Below are 24,551 nucleotides of genomic sequence, written 5' to 3'. Positions count from 1 at the left end.
CTGCATAATTAATAAAAAAAAAAAAAAAAACACAGATACTGCACGGTATTTCTTTCTGTAAATGTGGGGATTCCAGGATCCAACTGCTAACAATCTACTAACTAGAACCTTCAGGGCCTCTGTGCAAGAAACCATGAAGGGCCCCTCTCACCCCCTCTTCCATTCGAGCCCTGGGCTTCCAGTTCTGAGAGGGTGCCCATGGGCATTCTTCTAGAACCCAAAAAGAAAGAAAAAGAAAGAAAAAAAAGAAAGAAGAAGAAAAAAAGAAGAATGGTTTGATGTCACCTGAAAACCACCTCCATCCCAATAAATACAAAACACAAGAAGTCACCCCAGGACTTTTAAGCGGAGTTCCACCCAAAAATTGAACTTCCGCTTTAAGGGAAGATGACCCCCTGACATGCCACATTTGTCATGTCATTTTTTTTGGGGGGGGGGGGGGGGAGCGGAAACCCTCTTTTTAGAGGGTTCCAACTCCCATTTCCTTCTGGCGCACCCGTGGCGCCGGAAGGAAGATCACCTCTCCTCCCTTCCTCTCAGCAATCATCTAGGACACATCACAGGTCCCAGATGATAACCCGGCCAGTCACAGCATGCAGCGTGGCTCGCGCATGCACAGTTCTTGCCCAGCTGTGAAGCCCCAGCCGAGTGTCCACAGTGACAATGTGGGCGCCACAGCACAGAGAGGAGGGGGAGACGTGCGGGTCTTTGTTCCCCTGCATTGCTGACCCTGGGACAGGTAAGTGTTCGATTATTAAATCAGCAGCTGCAGTATTTGTAACTGCTGACTTTGAATTTTTTTTTTTAAAGCAGAACTCTGCTTTAAATGAGGTGATTGCGGTTAGCCAGTAACATGACACAAGTAAATACAGTATCAAAGTTTATTAAAAATTATCATGCATACATGAAGAACATGAAAAATTGCCAAGCCGATGAGCTGATGACATACAGTGTAAAACAGTGTCATTACACATATAGTAGTATAATATGTACATTGCAATATACACAGGCATAAAAAGTAAACCTACACGTTTCGCAAGACCATACTCGCTTCCTCGGGGGTGGATGAGTATGTATTACATCTGTAAAAGGTATGATAAACCAAATAGGTATCTGCACAATAATGGTATTGTGACAAATGGCCAAAGGGGTGTGAAACACAAGGCCCCATACTCACCAATGGCTAGGACAGACTACCAGATGCTAGATTCCCAGAGGCGGCAGCAATAAATGCCCAGCTCGGGAGCTGGGGAAGCAAGAAAAATCCAGACTCAACAGAGCGCAACCGGGGGGCAGGCATGGCTAGGATGTAGGTGTGTGTCCCCAAAGATCTCCCAATATCCATTGAGAATATCAGCTGAAACATAAATGCATGTATATAAATTAATACTGCCATAGCAGCATAAATGTGAAGTAGTATATAGTACTATGTAAATATGTATATACATGAACCAAACTGGTTCAATACTGATATGGACTTGGAATCTGGGGGACAGTGAAAGAAAAGTAAAAGGAATGTATATAGCGATGGGTAAAGTGTGTAACCCACAGAAGATATTCCAACGTCCATAGTAGGGGTTAGCAAAAATGAGATTGTATATATATCAATTAAAGCTATACAGCAGTCTAAGCATGGAGTATATATAATAGAAGGATGTATATGTATGAATCTGGCTCAATGCTGTCATGGACTAGGAAAATCGGGGGCCAGTGAGGGGAGTGGAAAAAGTATGTGATAATCAAACTGCATGAACCCTATATGTAAAAATGATAATGTAAAAGAATGTGTAGCAAGCCATAGTAAAGGTATGTGCTTGAATGTAGAAAAAAGAAACAAATGCCTAATTGCCATCAATCAATGAAAGAATGTGAACTCACCTGTAGCTGGTGAAGCTACCACATATAGATGAGATAAAGGTGATAGAGAAATCCCATCAATGACTGACCTCCAATTTATAACCCCAGAAAGGCCCAGCAAACTCCACCCCCAACGCCATGTGTGAGTGGTGTACTCACTTTCATGAGATACTGTATATATATATATATATATATATATATACTGTATATACAGTATCTTACAAAAGTGAGTACACCCCTCACATTTGTGTAAATATTTTATTCTATCTTTTCATGTGACAACACTGAAGAAATTACACTTTGCTACAATGTAAAGTAGTGAGTGTACAGCTTGTATAACAGTGTAAATTTGCCGTCCCCTCAAAATAACTCAACACACAGCCATTAATGTCTAAACCGCTGGCAACAAAAGTGAGTACGGCCCAAAGTGTCAATATTTTGTGTGGCCACCATTATTTTCCAGCACTGCCGTAACCCTCTTGGGCATGGAGTTCACCAGAGCTTCACAGGTTGCCACTGGAGTCCTCCTAAGTGAAAATGTCCACATCAGGCCCAATTAGCCATTGTCCCTCCCCGGTGTCATGTGACTCCAGGCCCGGACTGGCCATAGGGCACACCGGGCATATGCCCGGTGGGCCGGGGCTGCCGGGCCACATGTCAATATCGGGCCTGACTGACTTCCTGGGCAGCTGCTTGAGCCGGCCCTGCTCACGCGCTGCCGGCCTCTCCGTGGCCGGCTCCGCGGAGAGGGCCGCATCCATGTCTATCTGGCCGGGGTCACCAGTCCCCACCGCCCACTCCCAAGGCATCTGGGCTGCTCAGTGGGTCAGAGCCGCTCACCCGGCCTCACCACGGTCAGCTCCGCGGCCGTCCTACTATTCAGTGCAGGGGGCGGAAATGAAGGGGTCAGGTGACCATGAAGGGGGAGGAGCTGCCTGGAGGAATCCCCTTCTGCCTGATGTCGGAAAGGTGTATCTGCAGCCACAGATATCAGGGCCTGGACAAGACTGCTAGAAAGTAAGTGATGCCAGCCTGCCTCTTTGCAAAAAAAATTTGTTTTACACACAGCATGATGAGAGCACTCATGTAGTAGTAGTAGGTAGTTCAGCATCACTCTTACTGTGTAAAAGAGACCACTAACCAGACCAAATCATGCTCTCATGCTGTGTGTAAATGCAGGTGTAAAACATTGTGTGAGAGAGGGACAGTTCTTGGGCCCAAAAGGTGTCCTGAATTTAAAGTGTATATATGCTTTTTTTTTTCTTTTGTGTTTGTAATTGTGATATATTTAGTACTAGCTGGCTGGGTAAGTTCAGTGTTAGCAAAAAATCATACATACACTTTAAATTCAGGACACCTTTTAGATTATATTATATAGAATTGTGGGTAATATATTTTTAATGTGCCCTAAAATTCACTGTTATCTCTTATGCCGCGTACACACGGTCGGACTTTCCGGCATACTTGGTCCGGCGGACCAGAGTGTGCCGGACAATCCGCCCGTGTGTGGGCGCCGGCGGACTTTTCCGGCGGACTTTTTCCCAAAAGCCCGCCGGACCTAGATTTGAAGAAAGTTTTAAATCTTTCCGCCGGACTCTGTTTCGGGCGGAAAGTCCGCTCGTGTGTGTGCTGGTCCGACGGAAAGCCCGCTCGTGTGTATGCTGGTCCGACGGACCAGATACGACACGAGGGCAGGGTATTGCATCTCGCCCTCGCTGCAATAGGAAAAACAAATTTTCCTATTGCGGCGAGCGCGGGGCATACCAGGCCCTTAGGTCTGGTATGGATTATAAAGGGAACCCCCTACGCCGAAAAAACGGCGTGGGGTCCCCCCTAAAATCCATACCAGACCCCGATCCGAGCACGCAGCCTGGCCGGTCAGGAAAGGGGGTGGGGACGAGCGAGCGCCCCCCCCCTCCTGAACCGTATTAGGCCACATGCCCTCAACATGGGGGGTGGGTGCTTTGGGGGAGGGGGGCCGCCCTGCGGCCCCCCCCCCAAAGCACCTTGTCCCCATGTTGATGAGGACAAGGGCCTCTTCCCGACAACCCTGGCCGTTGGTTGTCGGGGTCTGCGGGCGGGGGCTTATCGGAATCTGGGAGCCCCCTTTAATAAGGGGGCCCCCAGATCCCGGCCCCCCACCCTATGTGAATGAGTATGGGGTACATGGTACCCCTACCCATTCACCTAGGGAAAAAGTGTAAGTAATAAAACACACTACACAGGTTTTTAAAATATTTTATTAAACAGCTCCGGGGGGGATCTTCCTCCGGCTTCGGGGGTCTTCTTCCGGCTTCGGGGGTCCCTCCGCTTCATCTTCTCCCGGCGTCTGGTTGGTTCTTCTCCGCTCTCTTCTCTCCAGTTCTTCGGCCGGCTCCTCTGCTGTCTTCAGGTAGCTCTCTTGCCAGCAGAGGTCCGGACTTCTTGTCTTCTTCTCTTCTCCAGATGTTGACACGACGCTCTCTCCGGCTGGACTGCTCTCCGAGGGCTGCGTTGTGACTTATATAGGCGGAGACCCCGCCCCCTTTTGATGTCACAGTCCCTGGGCATGCTGGGACTGTGACGTTTTAGGGGGCGTGGTCACTGGGTACCCCATACTCATTCACATAGGGTGGGGGGCTGGGATCTGGGGGCCCCCTTATTAAAGGGGGCTCCCAGATTCCGATAAGCCCCCGCCCGCAGACCCCGACAACCAACGGCCAGGGTTGTCGGGAAGAGGCCCTTGTCCTCATCAACATGGGGACAAGGTGCTTTGGGGTGGGGGGGGCCGCAGGGCGGCCCCCCTCCCCCAAAGCACCCACCCCCCATGTTGAGGGCATGTGGCCTGATACGGTTCAGGAGGGGGGGGGGGCGCTCGCTCGTCCCCACCCCCTTTCCTGACCGGCCAGGCTGCGTGCTCGGATCGGGGTCTGGTATGGATTTTAGGGGGGACCCCACGCCGTTTTTTTCGGCGTAGGGGGTTCCCTTTATAATCCATACCAGACCTAAGGGCCTGGTATGCCCCGCGACGGGGCTCGCAAGGTGTCAATCTCGCCGATAAAAGCGGCAAGATTGACATCCTTTTCTAGTCCCGTCGCACCTGAGTCACGTTCAAAATGAACGGACTTGTCCGTGTGTGGGCAAGTCCGTTCATTCTGAAAGTCCGCCGGAACTCCGGCGAAAGTCCGTCGGAAAGACAGGCGGACTTAGCCCGCCGGAAAGTCCGGGCGTGTGTGGGCAAGTCCGTCCGTTTTAAAGTCCGGCGCACCTGGCGGACAAAGTCCGTCGGAAAGTGTGCCGGACCAAGTAGGATAGAAAGTCCGACCGTGTGTACGCGGCATTAGCCTGGGTTCACGCTAGATGTGGTGTGAATTCACAGCAAATTTGCTGTGGTTTCAGCACTGCATCTAAAATCGCAACCTGTCCATGTGAACCAATTGCAAAGTGTATGTCAAGTTAAAAACACCCGGCAATCGATTTGCAAAACGCAGCGCAGTTTGCCAAATCAGATCGCATGGGTGTGAACACCCATGCATTCTGATTCTGGTGTGGACAATAAAGGGTTCTGTACCAGTTTGATGTGAATGCAGTGCAATTTGAGCCATACAAATCCATGGCTCAAATCACACCCCAGAGACACCACATGTAATTCACACAGGAACGTGCTGTGATTCCTGTGCGAAATACATGTGGCGTCTCACACCGCAGTAGTGTGAACCCGGGCTGAAGCCTTAAAGCCAGCTGCAGCATTCACCTTGGCAGGGGTGAGCTTAGGTGTGTTTGGATCCTAATCTGAACCAGTGGCAGCTGGTGCTCAAAATTTTGGGGGGGGAGCAAACAAACTGAAAAAAAAAAAACATCAAATCAACGCCGCCACTGTGCCATCAAACGCAGCCTCTATGCCCATCAAACGCAGCCACTGTGCCCATCAAACACAGCTACTGTGCCCATCAATTGCCGCCACTGTGCCCATCAATTGCCGCCACTGTGCCCATCAATTGCCGCCACTGTGCCATCAAACGCAGCCACTGTACCCATCAACTGCTGCCAGTGTGCCCATCAACTGCTGCCAGTGTGCCCATCAACTGCCGCTACGAGCCCATCAACTGCTGCTACTGTGCCCACCAATTTCTGCTAGTGTGACCCCCCGTCCGCCACTTACCTGTCTCGGTGGGGCAGCGGGTCACGGTGGCGATGTCCTCCACGCTTGATGTCTTCTCCCATCCTCTGCTATGATTGGATGCCTGATAGGCGCCGTCCAATCACAGCACCTGTCATGGCAGCCAATCAGGTGACAGACAGATAACAGACCCGAGCACCTGATTGGCTAAGAAGCGGTTCAGTGTTAGGATATCAAATGACACAACGCTGAGTGAACAGCAAACGCCCAGCATGGCGCCCCGCTGTTCAACTTTTTGGACGCCTATTAGAGACTATGGCTCTAATAGGCTCTAATATATTAGAGCCTATGGCTCTAATCAGGTGCTTTCAAAAAACACCTCCGCCGCTGTAATTTAGGTGCCCGGCGCCCGAAAAGGGGTTAGGCACCTGAGTAGGGGGTGGCAGCGGTGACCATAGATAGATAGATTCATTGTTGGTTAAATAACAAACATTTCATGCTTCCCTGATCTGTATTAAAAAAAATACAAAATGGGCTGCTCAGCCTAAAATGCCTGGGCCTATTTTTTGTCCCAGTCCGGGCCTGTGTGACTCGTCAGTGTTACGAGGTCTCAGGTGTGAATGGGGAGCAGGTGTGTTAAATTTGGTGTTATCGCTCTCACTCTCTCATGCCGGTGACTGGAAGTTCAACATGGAACCTCATGGCAAAGAACTCTCTGAGGATCTGAAAAAAAAGAATTGTTGCTCTACATAAAGATGCCCCAGGCTATAAGAAGATTGCCAAGACCCACAAACTGAGCTGCAGAATGGTGGCCAAGACAATACAGTGGTTTACCAGGACAGGTTCCACTCAGAACAGGCCTCGTCATGATCTACCAAATAAGTTGAGTGCACGTGCTCAGGGTCATATCCAGAGGATGTCTTTGGGAAATAGACATATGAGTGCAGATTATTAGTGCAGATGTCCCCTTTTACACTTTCTGGCTACTGGATCCCTCCTCTCCTCACGCTGTGACAGCATGAGGAAAGGAATGCTGATAACCGGCAAGTGTGTGTAGATCATGAATAGCTGTGATTGGACACAGCTGATCATGTGGTAAAGAGCTGCTGTGATTGGTGCTTTACCCTGATCTCTGACTGTGAAACCTGACGCTATATACAGTATATATAAATATGTATAGCCCAACTGGCTCCACCCACCAAAGGCTGCCTGCAGAAAACTACAGGTGTGGCAGAGACAAGACCAGTCACCCTGCACAAGGAGAGAGCGCAGCAGTGATCAGTCTTTATTAAAGGAAGATTCACACTGGATTACTGCACAGATCTGGAAGAAATACACAAAGCACACGAGATTCCTGGAAGAATATACAGTGGGGCAAAAAAGTATTTAGTCACCCACCAATTGTGCAAGTTCTCCCACTTAAAAAGATGAGAGAGGCTTGTAAGGCCTCTTTCACACGGACTGTCCGTTCAGGTCTGCCTGTCAGTTTTTTAGGCGGACCTGAACGGACACTCCATGGAGGTCTATGGAGCGTCGGATGTCAGCGGTGACATGTCCACTGACATCCGACCTGCTCTAATCCGAAAAAGTGTAACGGAGGAAAACCCTACTTTTCCATCCGTTTTCGGATCGGATCGAGTGACGACGGACTCTATGGTCCGTCGTCACCCGATCCCCCATAGGGGAGAGTGGCGCTCTGACAGGTCCGTCGCTGCACAGTGTGCAGCGACGGACCTGTCATTTTCCTGCTCAGCGGGGATCAGCGGAGAGATCCCCGCTGAGCAAGCGGATGTTCACGGGGCGGATCATCACTGATCCGCTCCATGTGATAGGATCCTAATTGTCATCATAGGTATACCTCAACTATTAGAGACAAAATGTGGAAACAAATCCAGACAATCTGATTTTTGAAAGAATTTATTTGCAAATTATGGTGGAAAATAAGTATTTGGTCAATATCAAAAGTTCATCTCAATACTTTGGTATATATCCTGTGTTGGCAATGACAGAGGTCAAACGTTTTCTGTAAGTCTTCACAAGGTTACATCTTCAATGCCCTTGCTGAAGGGAGGAGGTTTGCACTCAAAATCTCACGATACATGGCCCCATTCATTCTTTCATGTACAGTGCATGGATCAGTCATCCTGTTCCCTTTGCAGAGAAACAGCCCCAAAGCATGATGTTGCCACCCCCATGCTTTACAGTAGGTATGATGTTCTTTGGTTGCAACTCAGCATTCTCTTTCCTCCTAAAATGACGAGTTGTGTTTCTACCAAACAGTTCTACTTTGGTTTCATCTGACCATATGGCATTCTCCCAATCCTCTTCTGGATCATACAAATGCTTTCTAGCAAACTTCAGACGGGCCCGGACATGTACTGGCTTAAGCAGGGGGACACGTCTGGCACTGCAGGATCTGAGTCCCTGGCGGCGTAGTGTGTTACTGATGGTAGCCTTTGTTACGTTGGTCCCAGCTCTCTGCAGGTCATTCTGACCCCACGGGGTGAGATCTTGCGTGGAGACCCAGATCGAGGGAGATTATCAGTGGTCTTGTATGTCTTCCATTTTCTAATTATTGCTCCCACAGTTGATTTCTTCACACCAAGCTGCTTGCCTATTGCAGATTCAGTCTTCCCAGCCTGGTGCAGGTCTACAATTTTGTTTCTGGTGTTCTGGTTTCTGGTGTCCTTCAACAGCTCTTTGGTCTTCACCATAGTGGAGTTTGGAGTGTGACTGTTTGAGGTTGTGGACAGGTGTCTTTTATACTGATAACAAGTTCAAACAGGTTCCATTAATACAGGTAATTAGTGGAGGACAGAGGAGCCTCTAAGCCCCCTTTCACACGATCGGACCGTTCAGGTCCGCCTGTCAGTTTTGACGGCAGACCTGAACGGGCGCTCCATTTTAGTCTATGGAGCGTCGGATGTCATCGGAGACATGTCCGCTGACATCCGACCCGGTCCAATCCGCTAAAAGCAGACGGATGGCTCTACGTCCAGGTCCATCGCTGGCGGATCGGATCGGGTGAGATCGGATGAAAACGGACATGCTGTCCGTTTTCATCCGATCCCTCCATAGTCGGCAGCGGTGCAGTGAGCAGAGAGGGACCTGTGATCTGCCGGTTCAGTGGAGATCAACGGACTGATCTCACGCTGAGCCGGCGGACCGAGGCGGCAGGGCTGTGTTTTGGCCTAGGCCGACAAGGCACAGTGGCTGCGTTTGGTGGGCACAGTGGCTGCATCCGACCCGGTCCAATCCGCTAAAAGCAGACGGATGGCTCTACGTCCAGGTCCATCGCCGGCGGATTCGATCGGGTGCGATCGGATGAAAACGGACATGCTGTCCGTTTTCATCCGATCCCTCCATAGTCGGCAGCGGTGCAGTGAGCAGAGAGGGACCTGTCATCTGCCGGTTCAGTGGAGATCAACGGACTGATCTCACGCTGAGCCGGCGGACCGAGGCGGCAGGGCTGTGTTTTGGCCTAGGCCGACAAGGCACAGTGGCTGCGTTTGGTGGGCACAGTGGCTGCGTTTGATGGCACAGTGGCTGCAAATGATGGGCACAGTGGCTGCATTTGGTGGGCACAGTGGCTGCGTTTAGTGGGCACAGTGGCTGCATTTGATGGGGTACAGTGTCTGCGTTTGGTGGGCACAGTAGCTGCATTTGATGGCACAGTGGCTGCAATTGATGGGCACAGTGGCTGCGTTTGGTGGGCACAGTGGCTGCATTTAATGGGGGCACTTAATGGCGGCACTTTGCGGGGGGCGGCAAAAAAAGCCACCCCCCGTATGAGAGAAAGTCCCCCCACCCGATTCCCGGCTCCCGCGGCCTCCTCCCGCACACATGCAGCCCACGGCGGCCGCCTTGCTGTAGCGAGCGGCTCTGCTGTGTATGGGCGTGCTTGGCAGAGGGTGGAGGGGCGTGTGTATGGGCGTGCTTAGCAGAGCTCACGCCCCTCCACCCTCTGACAAGCACGCCCATACACAGCAGCGCCGCTCGCTACAGCAAGGCGGCCGCCGTGGGCTGCATGTGTGCGGGGGGCGGCCGCGGGAGCCGGGAATCAGAAAGACGGGTGGGGGGACTTCCTCTCATGCGGGGGGGCGGCATGTGACTCATGCCCCCATAAGCAGCCGATGACTGGCGGAGGTGGAGCCTTATGCTCCGCCTACCCTCCTCCACACTGCTTGACCCTTCTCCTCGGCACTGGGGCAGGGTCTGGCAGTGACGTCAGGAAGAGAGAGAGAGGCACAAGGGAACCCCAAAGAACAGCAGGTAAAGTTATTGAATAAATCAATTGATGGGCACAGTGACAGCGTTTGATGGGGCACAATGGCTGCGTTTTAAAGGCACAGTGGCTGCAATTGATGGGCACAGTGACTGCAATTGATGGGCACAGTGACTGCAATTGATGGGCACAGTGACAGCGTTTGGTGGGGCACAATGGCTGCATTTGATGGCACAGTGGCTGCAAATGATGGGCACAGTGGTTGCATTTGGTGGGCACAGTGGCTGCATTTGGTGGGCACAGTGGCTGCGTTTGGTGGGCACAGTGGCTGCGTTTGATGGCACAGTGGCTGCAAATGATGGGCACAGTGGCTGCATTTGGTGGGCACAGTGGCTGCGTTTAGTGGGCACAGTGGCTGCATTTGATGGGGTACAGTGGCTGCGTTTGGTGGGCACAGTAGCTGCATTTGATGGCACAGTGGCTGCAATTGATGGGCACAGTGGCTGCGTTTGGTGGGCACAGTGGCTGCATTTAATGGGGCACAGTGGCTGCGTTTGGTGGGCACAGTAGCTGCGTTTGATGGCACAGTGGCTGCAATTGATGGGCACAGTGGCTGCGTTTGGTGGGCACAGTGGCTGCGTTTGGTGGGCACAGTGGCTGCGTTTGGTGGGCACAGTGGCTGCGTTTGGTGGCACAGTGGCTGCAATTGTTGGGTACAGTGGCTGCAATTGATGGGCACAGTGTCTGCGTTTGGTGGGCACAGTGTCTGCGTTTGGTGGGCACAGTGTCTGCGTTTGGTGGGCACAGTGTCTGCGTTTGGTGGGCACAGTGTCTGCGTTTGGTGGCACAGTGGCTGCAATTGTTGGGTACAGTGGCTGCAATTGATGGGCACAGTGACTGCAATTGATGGGCACAGTGACAGCGTTTGGTGGGGCACAATGGCTGCATTTGATGGCACAGTGGCTGCAAATGATGGGCACAGTGGTTGCATTTGGTGGGCACAGTGGCTGCATTTGGTGGGCACAGTGGCTGCGTTTGGTGGGCACAGTGGCTGCGTTTGATGGCACAGTGGCTGCAAATGATGGGCACAGTGGCTGCATTTGGTGGGCACAGTGGCTGCGTTTAGTGGGCACAGTGGCTGCATTTGATGGGGTACAGTGGCTGCGTTTGGTGGGCACAGTAGCTGCATTTGATGGCACAGTGGCTGCAATTGATGGGCACAGTGGCTGCGTTTGGTGGGCACAGTGGCTGCATTTAATGGGGCACAGTGGCTGCGTTTGGTGGGCACAGTAGCTGCGTTTGATGGCACAGTGGCTGCAATTGATGGGCACAGTGGCTGCGTTTGGTGGGCACAGTGGCTGCGTTTGGTGGGCACAGTGGCTGCGTTTGGTGGGCACAGTGGCTGCGTTTGGTGGCACAGTGGCTGCAATTGTTGGGTACAGTGGCTGCAATTGATGGGCACAGTGTCTGCGTTTGGTGGGCACAGTGTCTGCGTTTGGTGGGCACAGTGTCTGCGTTTGGTGGGCACAGTGTCTGCGTTTGGTGGGGCACAGTGTCTGCGTTTGGTGGGCACAGTGGTTGCGTTTGGTGGGAATAGTGGCTGCGTTTGATGGAACAGTGGCTGCATTTGATGGGGCACAGTGAGGCTGCAATTGATGTCTTTTTTTTTTGAATTTCTTAGTTTGTTTGCACCCCCCCAAAAATTTTGAGCACCAGCCGCCACTGGCATGTGCAAAGTGCTCCATGCATGCTAAAATCAATGCAAACCCTTTAAACAGTCCACATTTAGTTGCAGTCTCCAGGGAGTGGGGAAGGGTACCTGTCAAAAACAGGTACCTGTTCCCCCCTCCCCCCTGAAAGGTGCCAAATGAGCCTAAAAAGAGGAAGGGGTGTGGTTTACAGATGATAGGGTGGGTCTTAAACAGGAAGGGGTGTGGCCTCGGCAGCAAGGGGTGGGTCATATTTAAATTAGGGGGGTGCATGAGTTTAGTCAGGCCTAGGGCAGCACAAAACCTAAATACACCACTGCGAGGCGGGCTCCGTATAAACAGAGTCTGCCTCGTGTGAAAGGGGGCTTAAAGAAGAAGATACAGGTCTGTGAGAGCCAGAAATCTTGCTTGTTTGTAGGTGACCAAATACTTATTTTCCACCATTGATTGCAAATAAATTCTTTCAAAAATCAGACAATGTGATTGTCTGGATTTGTTTCCACATTTTGTCTCTCATAGTTGAGGTATACCTATGATGACAATTACAGGCCTCTCTCATCTTTTTAAGTGGGAGAACTTGCACAATTGGTGGCTGACTAAATACTTTTTTGCCCCACTGTACATGACAAATATATTTAGGCAATCTTTGCTTATCCCAGAGTTCAGCTTTAAAAGAGTGTTGGTGGCTTATTATGGGGGATTACGCTTTAAGGCAATCAATGTCAGCATGAATGTTATAACTCTACAAAGTACAAATAGTGCTTGTCAGCATGCAACATTGATAAAAACATGACGCCACATGAAATACTCGACAGGCATATGAAAATCAGTTACATGGAGATGTAGCATGAAACGAGGAGCAAATGTGCTGTATTTGTATTTAACACGTATAGTTCCAAATGGCAACCAAAGACAAAATCGTGGCTTATTAGAGCTTATGGCTCTGCTTGGCGAAACCCCATACGTAAGAGCCGACAGAGGGCGCGTGCGCACTGCCCGCTGCACCACCGGCCACGCGCGATCACGTGCACGAGAGCCAGCACAGGCATTTGTGCATGTAAACACACAAATCCCTGTTCTGTCAGGGGAGAGGAGACATATTGTTTGTTCCTACTAGGTAGGAACAACGATATGTCTCCTCCCCCAGTCAGCCCTATCCCCATACAGTTAGAGCACACCTAGGGAACACAGAGTTAACCCCTTGATCGCCCCCTAGTGTTAACCCCTTTCCTACCAGTGACATTTACACAGTAATCAGTGCATTTTTATAGCTCTGATCTCTGTATAAATGTCAATGGTCCCAAAAATGTCTCAAAAGTGTCCGATCTGTCCGCCGCAATGTCACAGTACCACTAAAAATTGCAGATCACCACCATTACTAGTAAAAAAAATAATAATAAAAATGCCATAAATCTTTCCCATAGTTTGTAGACGCTATAACTTTTGCGCAGACCAATCAATATACACTTATTGGGATTTTTTTTTACCAAAATTATGTAGAATAATATATATTGGCCTAAAATGATGAAGAAATTTGTTTTTTTAAAACAGAAAGCTCTATTTGTGGGGAAAAAATGGATGCAAATTTAGTTTGGGTACAGCGTCGCATGACCGCACAATTGTCAGTTAAAGCGTCGCAGTGCCAAATTGTAAAAAGTGCTCTGGTCAGGAAGGGGGTAAAAAGGGGGGCCCCAGATTCTATCCCCCCTATGTGAATAAGTATGGGTGACCCCTAACCATTCACCAAAAAAGTGTCAAAAAGTAATAAAAACACACACACAGTTTTTGACAATTTCTTTATGAAAAAAAGAAAAAATAGTGTCCCCCGATGTACAGTAAATCCATCATCAACAGGGCCAGGACAAGGGGTCGGCAGGAGGGACGGCGGCCCTGGGCACTGTGGTTTCATGTGAGCTCGGGGGGGGGGGGGGTTGTGCTGCAAGGAGATTGAGGGGGAGGGGGTTTGGAGGGGAGGAGAGGATGTGTACTTGGAAGGAAAATTTGAGTAGTAGAGTATTTGGGGGAATTTGAGGGATGTGGGCCAAAGATATGTGCTGGGAGGGGAGATTTTAGCAGGGGGAGGGCAGTTTGGCATGTTCGCCCTGGGCTCTAGATGACCTTGTCCCAGCACTGATCATCAATCATGCCACCCGCTGCACCTGAAACAAACAAAAAAAACAAAACACCCCCGCTGTCTATGAAGGCTGAAAGCCTACTGCAGGCTCCGCTGTTTGACAGTTCTTATAAAGGTAAGGGGCGGGGCCAACTGGCTACGCTACCTGGTGGCACTGCCCCTTCTGACATCACGACTGGTGCATGCTGGGTCGGCAACATCAGAGGGGGCGATGCCACTAGATGACGTAGCAAGGTGGCTCCGCCCCTTACATTTATAAGAACTATCAAACGGCAGAAAATAAACAGAGGAAGCAGCGCTGTAAACCAAAAAATGTGATAAATAAATGCCACAATAGTGATTAATAATACATAAAGTCCATGATCAAATCAAGTGAATCAATAACAGTTCTATCAGTGAAAATCTTCAGAAGGTGAAACGGATGAGGAACCACAAGTGTGGGTCCCTTACTGAGATAAATTGGCAAATAAGACTGGATAAACCTTCACCGCACCACTGTGATATGGATAAAATACACGCTTACCAACTGGCAAGCTTAGGAAAGCTTGTGACCTTAACCCGGTCGGGGCCTTTCTTGAGATGGAGACACCACTAAACCGCTCCTTAGACCGTGAGTGGTCCACTATCCTCCACATAGAAAGAACCTGGATGCAGGGGATGCTATACTCCTATCTAGGAGTTGTTCTCAGAAACAATGCCCCAAAAAGAAAGGAAGAGCAACATAGCGTAATCCTGGATGGATATTTATTAAAAAATTAAATAACTAATTCCTTTAATAAATGCTTGCTCGTCCCCCCTTTCCTGACCTGTCAGGCTGCATGCCCGGATAAGGGTCTGGTATGGATTGTGAGGGGAACCCCACGCCATTTTTTCTTTTTTTTTTAAACCGGCAATTTATTGTTTTTATTCAGTGGCCAGCTGGGAAGCCTATTGACAGCTGATGACTAGGGATGACCCGAACACCCCCCGGTTTGGTTCGCAGCAGAACATGCGAACAGGCAAAAAAATTGTTTCAACGCGCGAACACCGTTAAAGTCTATGGGACACGAACATGAAAAATCAAATTACTAATTTTAAGGGCTAATATGCAAGTTATTGTCATAACTTGCGGGGGGGGGGGTCAGCGGCCTGGAGCGTGGAGATCGTTTGCACACTCTACTTCTCCTTTTCTTTTCTTCCTCTTCTTTCTTTCCCCCTTTCCTTTTCTTTTCTTTCTACATACAAACTAATACTTTGTCCCCACAGTGGGGTTACCATACGCATGACATGGGGCTCTACAGTATATTAATCCTAGAGTATACTTAATACCTAAGTTTTCTGTTATAACCCCAAGTTGGGAAATTGAACTACATCACATGACAGTCCCTCTTCAGGGAATTTCACTGTAATATCTTCTATGTGTGTTAGGCGTCTTAGGTGCCTTAGCACAGTTATATAATGAGCCATTCACGCTAATTTGAGATTCACTATTGTAATATTACTGTTGACACAAAACCTGTATCAATGTGAACCTTGTTATCTGTTAAAATTTGATTTCAATAAAAACATTGGAAAAGAAAAAGTGTTTGGGGACCCGGGTCCTGCTCCAGGGGACATGTATCAATGCAAAAACAAGTTTTAAAAAGGGCCGTTTTTTCGGGAGCAGTGATTTTAATAATGCTTAAAGTGAAACAATAAAAGTAAAATATTCCTTTAAATTTCGTACCTGGGGGGTGTCTATAGTATGTCTGTAAAGTGGTGCATGTTTCCCGTGTTTACAACAGTCCCTGCACAAAATTACATTTCTAAAGGAAAAAAAGTAATTTAAAACTACTTGCGGCTATAATGAATTGTCGGGTCTTGGTAAAAGTCATTGAAAAAAACAGCATGGGATTCCCCCACAGTCCATTACCAGTCCATTCCACCAGTCCACAGTTCATTTTTATGAAAATACCATGCATATTACCCTTTAAAATTAGAACTTTTGATTTCTCCCATAGACTTTTAAAGGGTGTTCCACAGCTTTCGAATTTGCCGCGAACACCCCAAATTGTTCGCTACTCGGCGAACGGGTGATTTCATGTTCGAACTGAACATAAAGCCCATCCCTACTGATGACTCCCTACTGATTACACTTAACAAACACATGGGGTCAAAAAAAATGTGAGTGTCTCTTTACTGGACTTCTATACATTTTACATTTTATCTTCCCAAAGAACAATCTCCCACTCTTTACAATCACGCCGTATTCATGTCATCAGTTTTTGGCAGCACCTATATGTGTGAGCAACTATTTTCAAGGATGAAGCACATGAAGGGCAAATTTAGAACCAAAATACCTGCTGAGCACCTTAACAATTCATTGAGAATTGTTACTCCATCCATCCAACCAGATATTGATGCGTTCATTTATAAAAAAAAACAGTGTCAATTAGCGCACTAATTTTATGTTGCCCTCTTTTACTTTTATAATAAAAAATATGACAAATAAATGAAGTTTTATTACTCAGATAGGTACATTATCTATATCAGTGATTGTTAACTTGCGATCTGCCTGACTTTTCCTGCTCATCAGCTCTCTTTATTGTTAGCGTATTTTATGTGTGTGCCTGAGACTATTCCTCTTCTTCCAATGTGGACCAGGAAGGTCAAAAGTTAGGACACAATACAAGGAGAGATGCGCCACTGGGTGTAGAAGTAAAAACAATTTATTCACAATTCACATGTACAGGCAACTCACATTTGTGAAGTCATCAGTAGGCGTGTGTTTTAAAATAACCCATCGTGGGGGTGGTCATCAGGTCCACCAGTCTGTTCCTGCTTGCTAGGGTGGTTAGTTGTTCGTTGTGGACACCGCAAGATGGAAAAGCCGGCCGCGGTGCAGCAGAGGTTCAAAACAAGGCTTGGGGCGCAGTTGGAAGGCAGGCGAGGAGAGATGATATCACTGGTAAGCTTTTTTTTTACGTGTTTATCGAGCGTACGAGCTGCAATGACGTGGCAGCCACGCTCCTTCTTCAAGCTAACAGATGGGTTGTGGCTTTGCAATATTTAACCCATGGCAGGGGAGGGGGAGTGGCCGGAGCAAAGAGACACTATGATAGGTCAGGCATCGTGTAGCATACACAGTGGCAGCTAACACTGTGCTCTGGCTTATGTGATCTGATTATGAGAGTAATAGATTTACAGTCATATAATACCTTTAGCAGCAAGAAATATGCAATAAAATAACAGGGAATATATATGTACATGAACAATGTTTAAATTAACAATGTTTAAGGAAATATATATATGTATACACACATAAAAAATGTTGAGAGATGGGAGGGAAAAAGAGGAGGGGGAGAAAAACGGGAAGGGGGGGGGGGGAGGCAGAATAGGGACGGGAAGTGAAAAGGATTGAAGATAAAAAGTAATAATGACAATAATACATAATATTACAACAAGCACATCATAAGGAAAGGGAAAAAAACAACAACAGTAGCACAGGGGATTAAACGGTTGGTCATAAATACATTAATCAGAATGGAAGAATTGATTGATTAGTCTGGGAAAGGCAGTCCAAAAGATCGCCGACTCCAGAGCATAGGGAAAACAGAGCATGATTGGTTAGAAACGCGGGGAAGGGGAAATGGGACATATATAATAATAAATATAAAATTTAATGAAATATATATATATATATATACACACACACATATATGTACTGATGGTAAATTAGCATACTAGGAGAAAATTTAATTGAGAGGATGGTGATGAGTAAATGACTGGGGCATAGGTGTCAGATAATGTACATGCGTATATCCGCACGCTTATCCAATGGAAAGAGGAGATAAACATTATTAAAGGGATAAAAATTAGTGATAATGGATAAATGGGTGGAGGGCGGGGGGAGAGGGAATATAATTAATTATTTATTTAATTAGGGGGAAGGGGAGAGGGGATATGGTTAATTATTTATTTAATTGAGGTAAATAATTGGGGGAAAGGGGGAAGAAGAGGAATTATAGACTGAACAAATGGTATATAGCACATATGTAGATGTCTTATCCTAATTTTGAGAGATGAGGGCTAGAGATATTCAGGACAATGCCATAACCATACTTACAGGTACCCACCACCCCCACATGACAGAGAGAAGAGACAAGATATACATGATTAGTCACAGTATGGGGACAAGAAAGAAAAAACATACATAAATCTAGTTCTTAATTAGTAAAGCATAATGATCGTGGTTATTTCAATACCCTCATTGATACCTCCTGGTGAGCGTACATCCAGGCTAAAGATCCAATGAGCCTCTCTGGCGCAAAGTTTTTTGAATCTTTCAGCCGCAGATAGAGACCTTGGGATCTGTTCAATAACACAAACCTTGAGTCCTACAGTAGAGTTTTGATGAGCCATTGTGAAGTGTCTTGGGACACTGTGGGGGTCTGTGTCTCCCTCAATGAACCTTCTATGCTCACCGAGCCTTTGTCTTAAAGCCCTGATTGTCCGGCCTACATAAATCAGGGCACAAGGACAACTCAGGCCATAGACAACATAGTCCGATGAGCAATTATAGAATTCCTTCGACATATAGGTTTTACCCTTGGTAGGAAAGACTTTTGTCCATGTTGGACAAATTTGCAAGTTTTACATAGAGCTTTTCGGCATTGGAACATGCCTACCAGGGGTATCAATATAGGTGCAGATGGTGAGACTATGATGGGTTTAAGTTTACTTGGGGCGATTTTATACTTCAAGTTGGGGGCCCTATGATATGTAACTTTAGGATAAGCAGGAAGTATTGTTTTCAGGTGTGGATCCTGCTGTAGGATGTCCCAGTGTTTGGACAATATCCTTTTTAATATTTTTATGTTTGGAGTGAAAAGTAGTTACAAACCTACTAGAACAATCCTTAGGGGGTTGACTGATTTTTGGGGGTTTCCCATGAAGATAATATTCATAGGCTTCTTCAACTAGATCTTCAGGGTACATTTTGTCAATAAACTTTCTTTTTAAGTTTGTACTGAGTTCAACATAGTCTAAGTCCTTGGTACAATTCTGTCGGAGACGACAGAATTGGCCTTTGGGAATGTATGTAATCCATTTCGGGTAATGACAGCTCTTAAAATGCACATAAGAGTTACCCGCTGTTGGTTTGGTGTAATTTTTGGCAATGATGATTTGGTCGTGTGTAACATAAGAATAGATGCGCAACCAAATAAGTGAACAAACTAATATGTGCAACCAAAGGTGCAAATAATTATGTGCAAGATGAAAGGAGCAATTAATGAACAAATAACATAATTAGTGTAAATTAATAAATAAAAGAAATACATGTCCATATAATGTGTCATTCAATGTGCACTCCTTTCAGTATAAACGAATATTGAACCAATAAGTGCAAGGAAAAGTATCACAGCTAGTGCAAATTAATGTGTAAGTGTAAAAGTGTGGGGCTGTTAGGCCCCATTCACACTAGCGCGTTTTTTGATGCATTTTGCATTTTGCAGAAATGCATGGAAATTTTTTAACATGGGTTCCTATGGAACATGTTCACATCAATGCTTTTTTGTATCTCTGCGTTTTTGGAAAGGGTCAGGGACTTTTTTAAACGCAAAATGCAGCGTTTTGCATGTAATAGAATTCAATGGGCATGCAAGAAAAACGCAAGTCCATAATTTGAGATGCGTTTTTGATGCGTTTTTGATGCGTTTTGCATTTTGCTTTTTTGGAATCACCATGTGATCAAACACCTGCCCTTTAAAAATAAACTACCCAGGATGCCTTGAGAACCAGCAAATCCCAGTTTGGACTCTAGCAAAAATGGTGAGAACTGAACATCTTATCAGCTTGGTGAGGCCAAGAACATATCTTTATACTCCTTCTGATCCCCAACACAAGGATCGTAGAAAACGGGACCAGGGGTGGCTTGAAATTGCCAAGGAGCTGTATCCACAATGGGATATTTTCTCCAAGAAACAAGCAGACCTCAAATGTAAGTAATAGATAAAAAGTTTACACACACTTGTTAAACTTTGAGTTTTCAGTGATGTTGAAAAATTTGACAAAGAGAAATCATTGCTAGAAATGTTTAAACCTTAATGTGACCTATAAACTGTACAAACTCAACAGAAAACTTACTAAAATCTTTTATTGGGTAGTCAATATAAGAAACTCAAATAATGTTGTTTTATAAGTGTGCACATCCTCTTCTAACTGGGGATGCAGCTGTGTTCAGAATTAAGCTATCACATTCCAAAACATGGTAAGGAGTCAGTCCACACCTGCCATCATGTGCCTCTGACTAACCCCAAACAAACTTCTGAATTAATTAAAGATGGAACAAGTTCATCAATTATATATGTTTGTTTCATTTTTAAACATCACATAAACCTGACATTTTACCAGGGGTCTGTAGATTATTAGATCCACTGTAATTATGTATGTGTTCATGTGCATGATCCAAACATTTTTGACAGTTTATGTTTTTTAAATTATTTACTGACCTAAATACATGTATTTAAATTAGCTATATTTTTGAGGATCGAGTTAGTGGAGTTCTGCTTTAGATTTTGGCCAATATCCCTTAAATTGCGCGAAGTTCCCTCAAATTGGGTTAAATTTCCCTCAAATTGGGTCAAATTTCCCTAAAATTGGTCAAATTTCCATAAAATTGGGTCAATTTTCCATAAAATTGGTCAAATTTCCATAAAATTGGGTCAAATTTCCCGCAAATTGGGTTAAATTTCCATAAAATTGTGTAAAATTTCCCTCAAATTGGTCAAATTTCCATAAAATTGGGTCAAATTTCCCGCAAATTGGGTTAAATTTCCATAAAATTGTGTAAAATTTCCCTCAAATTGGTCAAATTTCCATAAAATTGGGTCAAATTTCCCGCAAATTGGGTTAAATTTCCATAAAATTGTGTAAAATTTCCCTCAAATTGGTCAAATTTCCATAAAATTGGGTCAATTTTCCATAAAATTGGGTCAATTTTCCATAAAATTGGTCAAATTTCCATAAAATTGGGTCAAATTTCCCGCAAATTGGGTTAAATTTCCATAAAATTGTGTAAAATTTCCCTCAAATTGGTCAAATTTCCATAAAATTGGGTTACATTTCCATAAAATTGGTCAAATTTCCATAAAATTGGGTCAAATTTTGAGCGTTTTGAGCGTTTGAAACGTTTTGCGCGTTTTGAGCGTTTGAAACGTTTTTAAGCGTTTGTGTGCGTTTTGAGCGTTTGAACCGTTTTAAGCGTTTGTGAGCGTTTTTGAGGGCGTTTTGAGCGTTTTGAGCGTTTGAAACGTTTAAGCGTTTGTGAGCGTTTTGAGGGCGTTTTGAGCGTTTGAAACGTTTTGAGCGTTTTGAGGGCGTTTTGAGCGTTTGAAACGTTTTAAGCGTTTGGACCGTTTAGGATCGTTTGTGAGCGTTTGGAGCGTTTGGTGAACGTTTTGAGCGTTTCAGCCGTTTTTGTATGTAAAAACGCCTATGCCATTTGCATCTCAAAAATGCCTAGGTGGGCATAAAGCCATAGACTAACATAGACAGGCGTTTCAAAGCTGGCCAAAAGGCAAGAAAAAAATTGTGTACATGGACACATAGGATAACAGTGAATTAGTTCAGGTGCAGTTGGAAAAACTGTCCAACTGCCTCTGAATGCACGTTTAACAGCGCCTCATGGGCATGAGGCCTAATGTTCATTGAATAAAATTATTACACCAAAAAATGGACAAATTAGGATATTTGTTTTTAATAGTATCTTAATGTCAGATACACATTTTTCAATGCATAAAAAAAGTACAGCATACGTTGCAAAATTTGACAAACATAAGCTTCAAAAAAACACACATTTACAATGTTTAGAAGATCTGTTACATTGGGTCTATCTAGGCTATTGCATCTAGCTGCCATGGCAGCTGACCTTCTGGAGACATGAAATATGAACATAAAGTTTCACGTAAAGCAGCACCACTCCTGCTGCCCCGAGTGGATGTCATTTCAGCTCTTGTCATGGCCTGATTGGCAAGGGTGTCCTCAAATTGGAAACCGTCATGCTCTCTAATAAAATTATGGAGAGCACAAATAGCTTTCACTGCCTGTATAGCGTGTTGCATCTTTAGATATATTGGTGTGTGCAACAAACGCCATTTGTTGGCCAGTATGCCAAAAGCACATTCAACAACTCTCCTGGCCCGAGTGAGTCTGTAATTGAACACTCTTTTTTCTTGGCTCAAAGAGTGGCTTGAATAGGGTCTGAGAAGGTGTTCCCCTAGCGCAAAAGCTTCATCAGCCACAAACACATACGGCATTGCAGGCCCAATCGTTCCAGGGAGTGGTGTATTGGCTGGTAGTGCCAGCCTATTTTCTTGCAGAAGATGCCCTAAGGTTGAGTGGGTAAATATACTAGAGTCTGAGCTTCTGCCATAGGACCCTATATCAACATATATAAAACGGTAATTGGCATCTGCCATTGCAAAAAGCACAAAAGAAAAATATTTTTTATAGTTATAAAAGCTGCTGCCACTGCCTACTGGCTTCTGGATGCGTATATGTTTTCCGTCAATAGCACCCACGCAATTTGGAAAATTGCACTGCTGCCAGAAGATATCTGCTATCTTTGCCCATTCATCAGTTGTAGGTTTCGGGAAGACAACCTCTTTAAGAACGTCCCAAATGATGGAACATGTGTCCCGGATTAGGTAGCTAGCAGTTGATTTCCCAATCAAGAACTGATAATGTAAACTAGAAATGGAGTGTCCAGTTGCCAGGTATCTGAAATTAAAACAAAAATATTTTTTCATTGTTTTGCAGTAAAAGCTTTGCAAACCAGATGGCGGAGCGCAAAGGATAGTTTTAATAGTCATTTGAAAAAGGAAAAGAGTATGAGAAGTGGTTCAGGTGCAATGTCTTTCAAACCATACTCCTATGCGAAAGACCTTGAGTTTTTGAGACCTATTCTGGAGATGCGAAGGTAATTATTTTAAAAAGGATATTATGATTCTGTGTTTCTGTGCAATTATTACCCACACACCCTAAAAAAAATGGTCTGTTTTGTTGTGATTTGCAGCACAGACACCTGCTGGGAGGATGAACCTGCAGAAGAAGAATCATCAGTGCAAACACAGGAGCCTACAAACCCACAATCTCCAAATCAGGAAATTGCAGAGATACCTGGAGAAGAGGAACAGGAGGAGGGGGCTGCTGCACCATTGCGCACTACTAAAAGGGGGGGTGCCACCAAACGGCAAATTCAGAAAGAGTCTGATAAAATGTACAGTTTATTAAAAGATCTGTCAGATCGTTTCACAGGGCAATTGACACTCTCACAACAATTTGCCAATACCCCGGTGCCCTATTTTGATCAGGTGCCCGATGCTATGAAAATGGATATGCAAATTTCTGTCATGCAGACCATAAAATCATATATCCCCAGTCCCCAAAATATTTATCACACAGACAGAAGTCTTCCAATGCAACCAACACAGACAACCAATTATGCTTCTTGGCAAAATCCCCCTTTATCTTACCAGATGCCTAGGCACCAAACTTACAGAGCTGAAAATCCTTACGAATCTAGACAAACACTTCGACGGCTTGACCACCACCAACCTCCTCTACCTCCACCATCTGCACTTGGGCCACCAGGATCAGGTTTTGGAGCACCAGATGTGGGCAATAGGGGTCCACCTTACCATTTCCAAAATGTCCCAAGTGTTGCTCAGGAGCAGCAGTATGTAGAAAGTGCTCCTTGTTTGTCATCCCAGCAACCTGAATCATGCCAAGACCCATTTAATTATCATACTTTATAATTTAAAATGCTAGTTATGTTTTTGTTATATTTGTAAAAAACATATGGTGGAAACCTAACTGAACTCATTTGTCTATTGAAATTGCGATGAGCCTAATACTTCGTTACTTATTTTGTTATCGGAACATTGTTATTTTGAAAGAATGAAGCAATTCTACACATTATATGTTTGTGTTCAAAATTACAATTAAAATCATATTTAAATTATTTTGTGGAAATATAAACTTTGTGTGCCTGTTCATTTGATTAACACTTTGTGTGTTAAAGTCTAAAAGCAAAAAGTTTACATTTACCTTAATGTAATTATTAGCCTTTCAACTGGTGGAATACAATCCCTGAAAGATGTGTTCTGACGTTGCAGCTTGCTGCTGAGTAAACCAAGCAAAACATCAAAACTGTGTGGGCAAAAAAGGACATTGAGAAAACCACAAGCACAATGTCACCTAGACAAGCACCTACATTGAGCCTATTTAGTCATTCGATTTCACTTTAAAAATTTGTTTAGGGGTTAAGACTAACCCTAACCCTACTTTAAATCCTAACCCTAACCCTACTTTAAATCCTAACCCTAACCCTACTTTAAATCCTAACCCTAACCCTACTTTAAATCCTAACCCTAACCCGACTTTAAATCCTAACCCTAACCCTACTTTAAATCCTAACCCTAACCCTACTTTAAATCCTAACCCTAACCCTACTTTAAATCCTAACCCTAACCCGACTTTAAATTCTAACCCTACTTTAAATCCTAA

At 45.6% G+C, this 24,551-nt stretch overlaps 1 protein-coding gene across 1 annotated transcript; it reads left to right on the top strand.

The window, feature by feature from the left end:
- The first annotated feature begins 19,473 nt into the window (after positions 1-19,473).
- Positions 19,474-24,006, top strand: LOC141105256 (uncharacterized). The gene is made up of 3 exons (XM_073595141.1): positions 19,474-19,983; positions 22,803-22,962; positions 23,059-24,006. The coding sequence occupies exons 1-3, from the start codon at positions 19,812-19,814 to the stop codon at positions 23,798-23,800; spliced, it is 1,074 nt and encodes a 357-aa protein (XP_073451242.1). The 5' UTR covers positions 19,474-19,811; the 3' UTR covers positions 23,801-24,006.
- Positions 24,007-24,551: the final 545 nt, after the last annotated feature.

Source organism: Aquarana catesbeiana, linkage group LG08 (assembly GCF_042186555.1).
Source record: "Aquarana catesbeiana isolate 2022-GZ linkage group LG08, ASM4218655v1, whole genome shotgun sequence".
Lineage (NCBI taxonomy): Eukaryota > Metazoa > Chordata > Amphibia > Anura > Ranidae > Aquarana > Aquarana catesbeiana.
The sequence above is the reverse complement of the archived record's forward strand: the minus strand, read 5'-3'. Positions and strand labels throughout refer to the sequence as shown.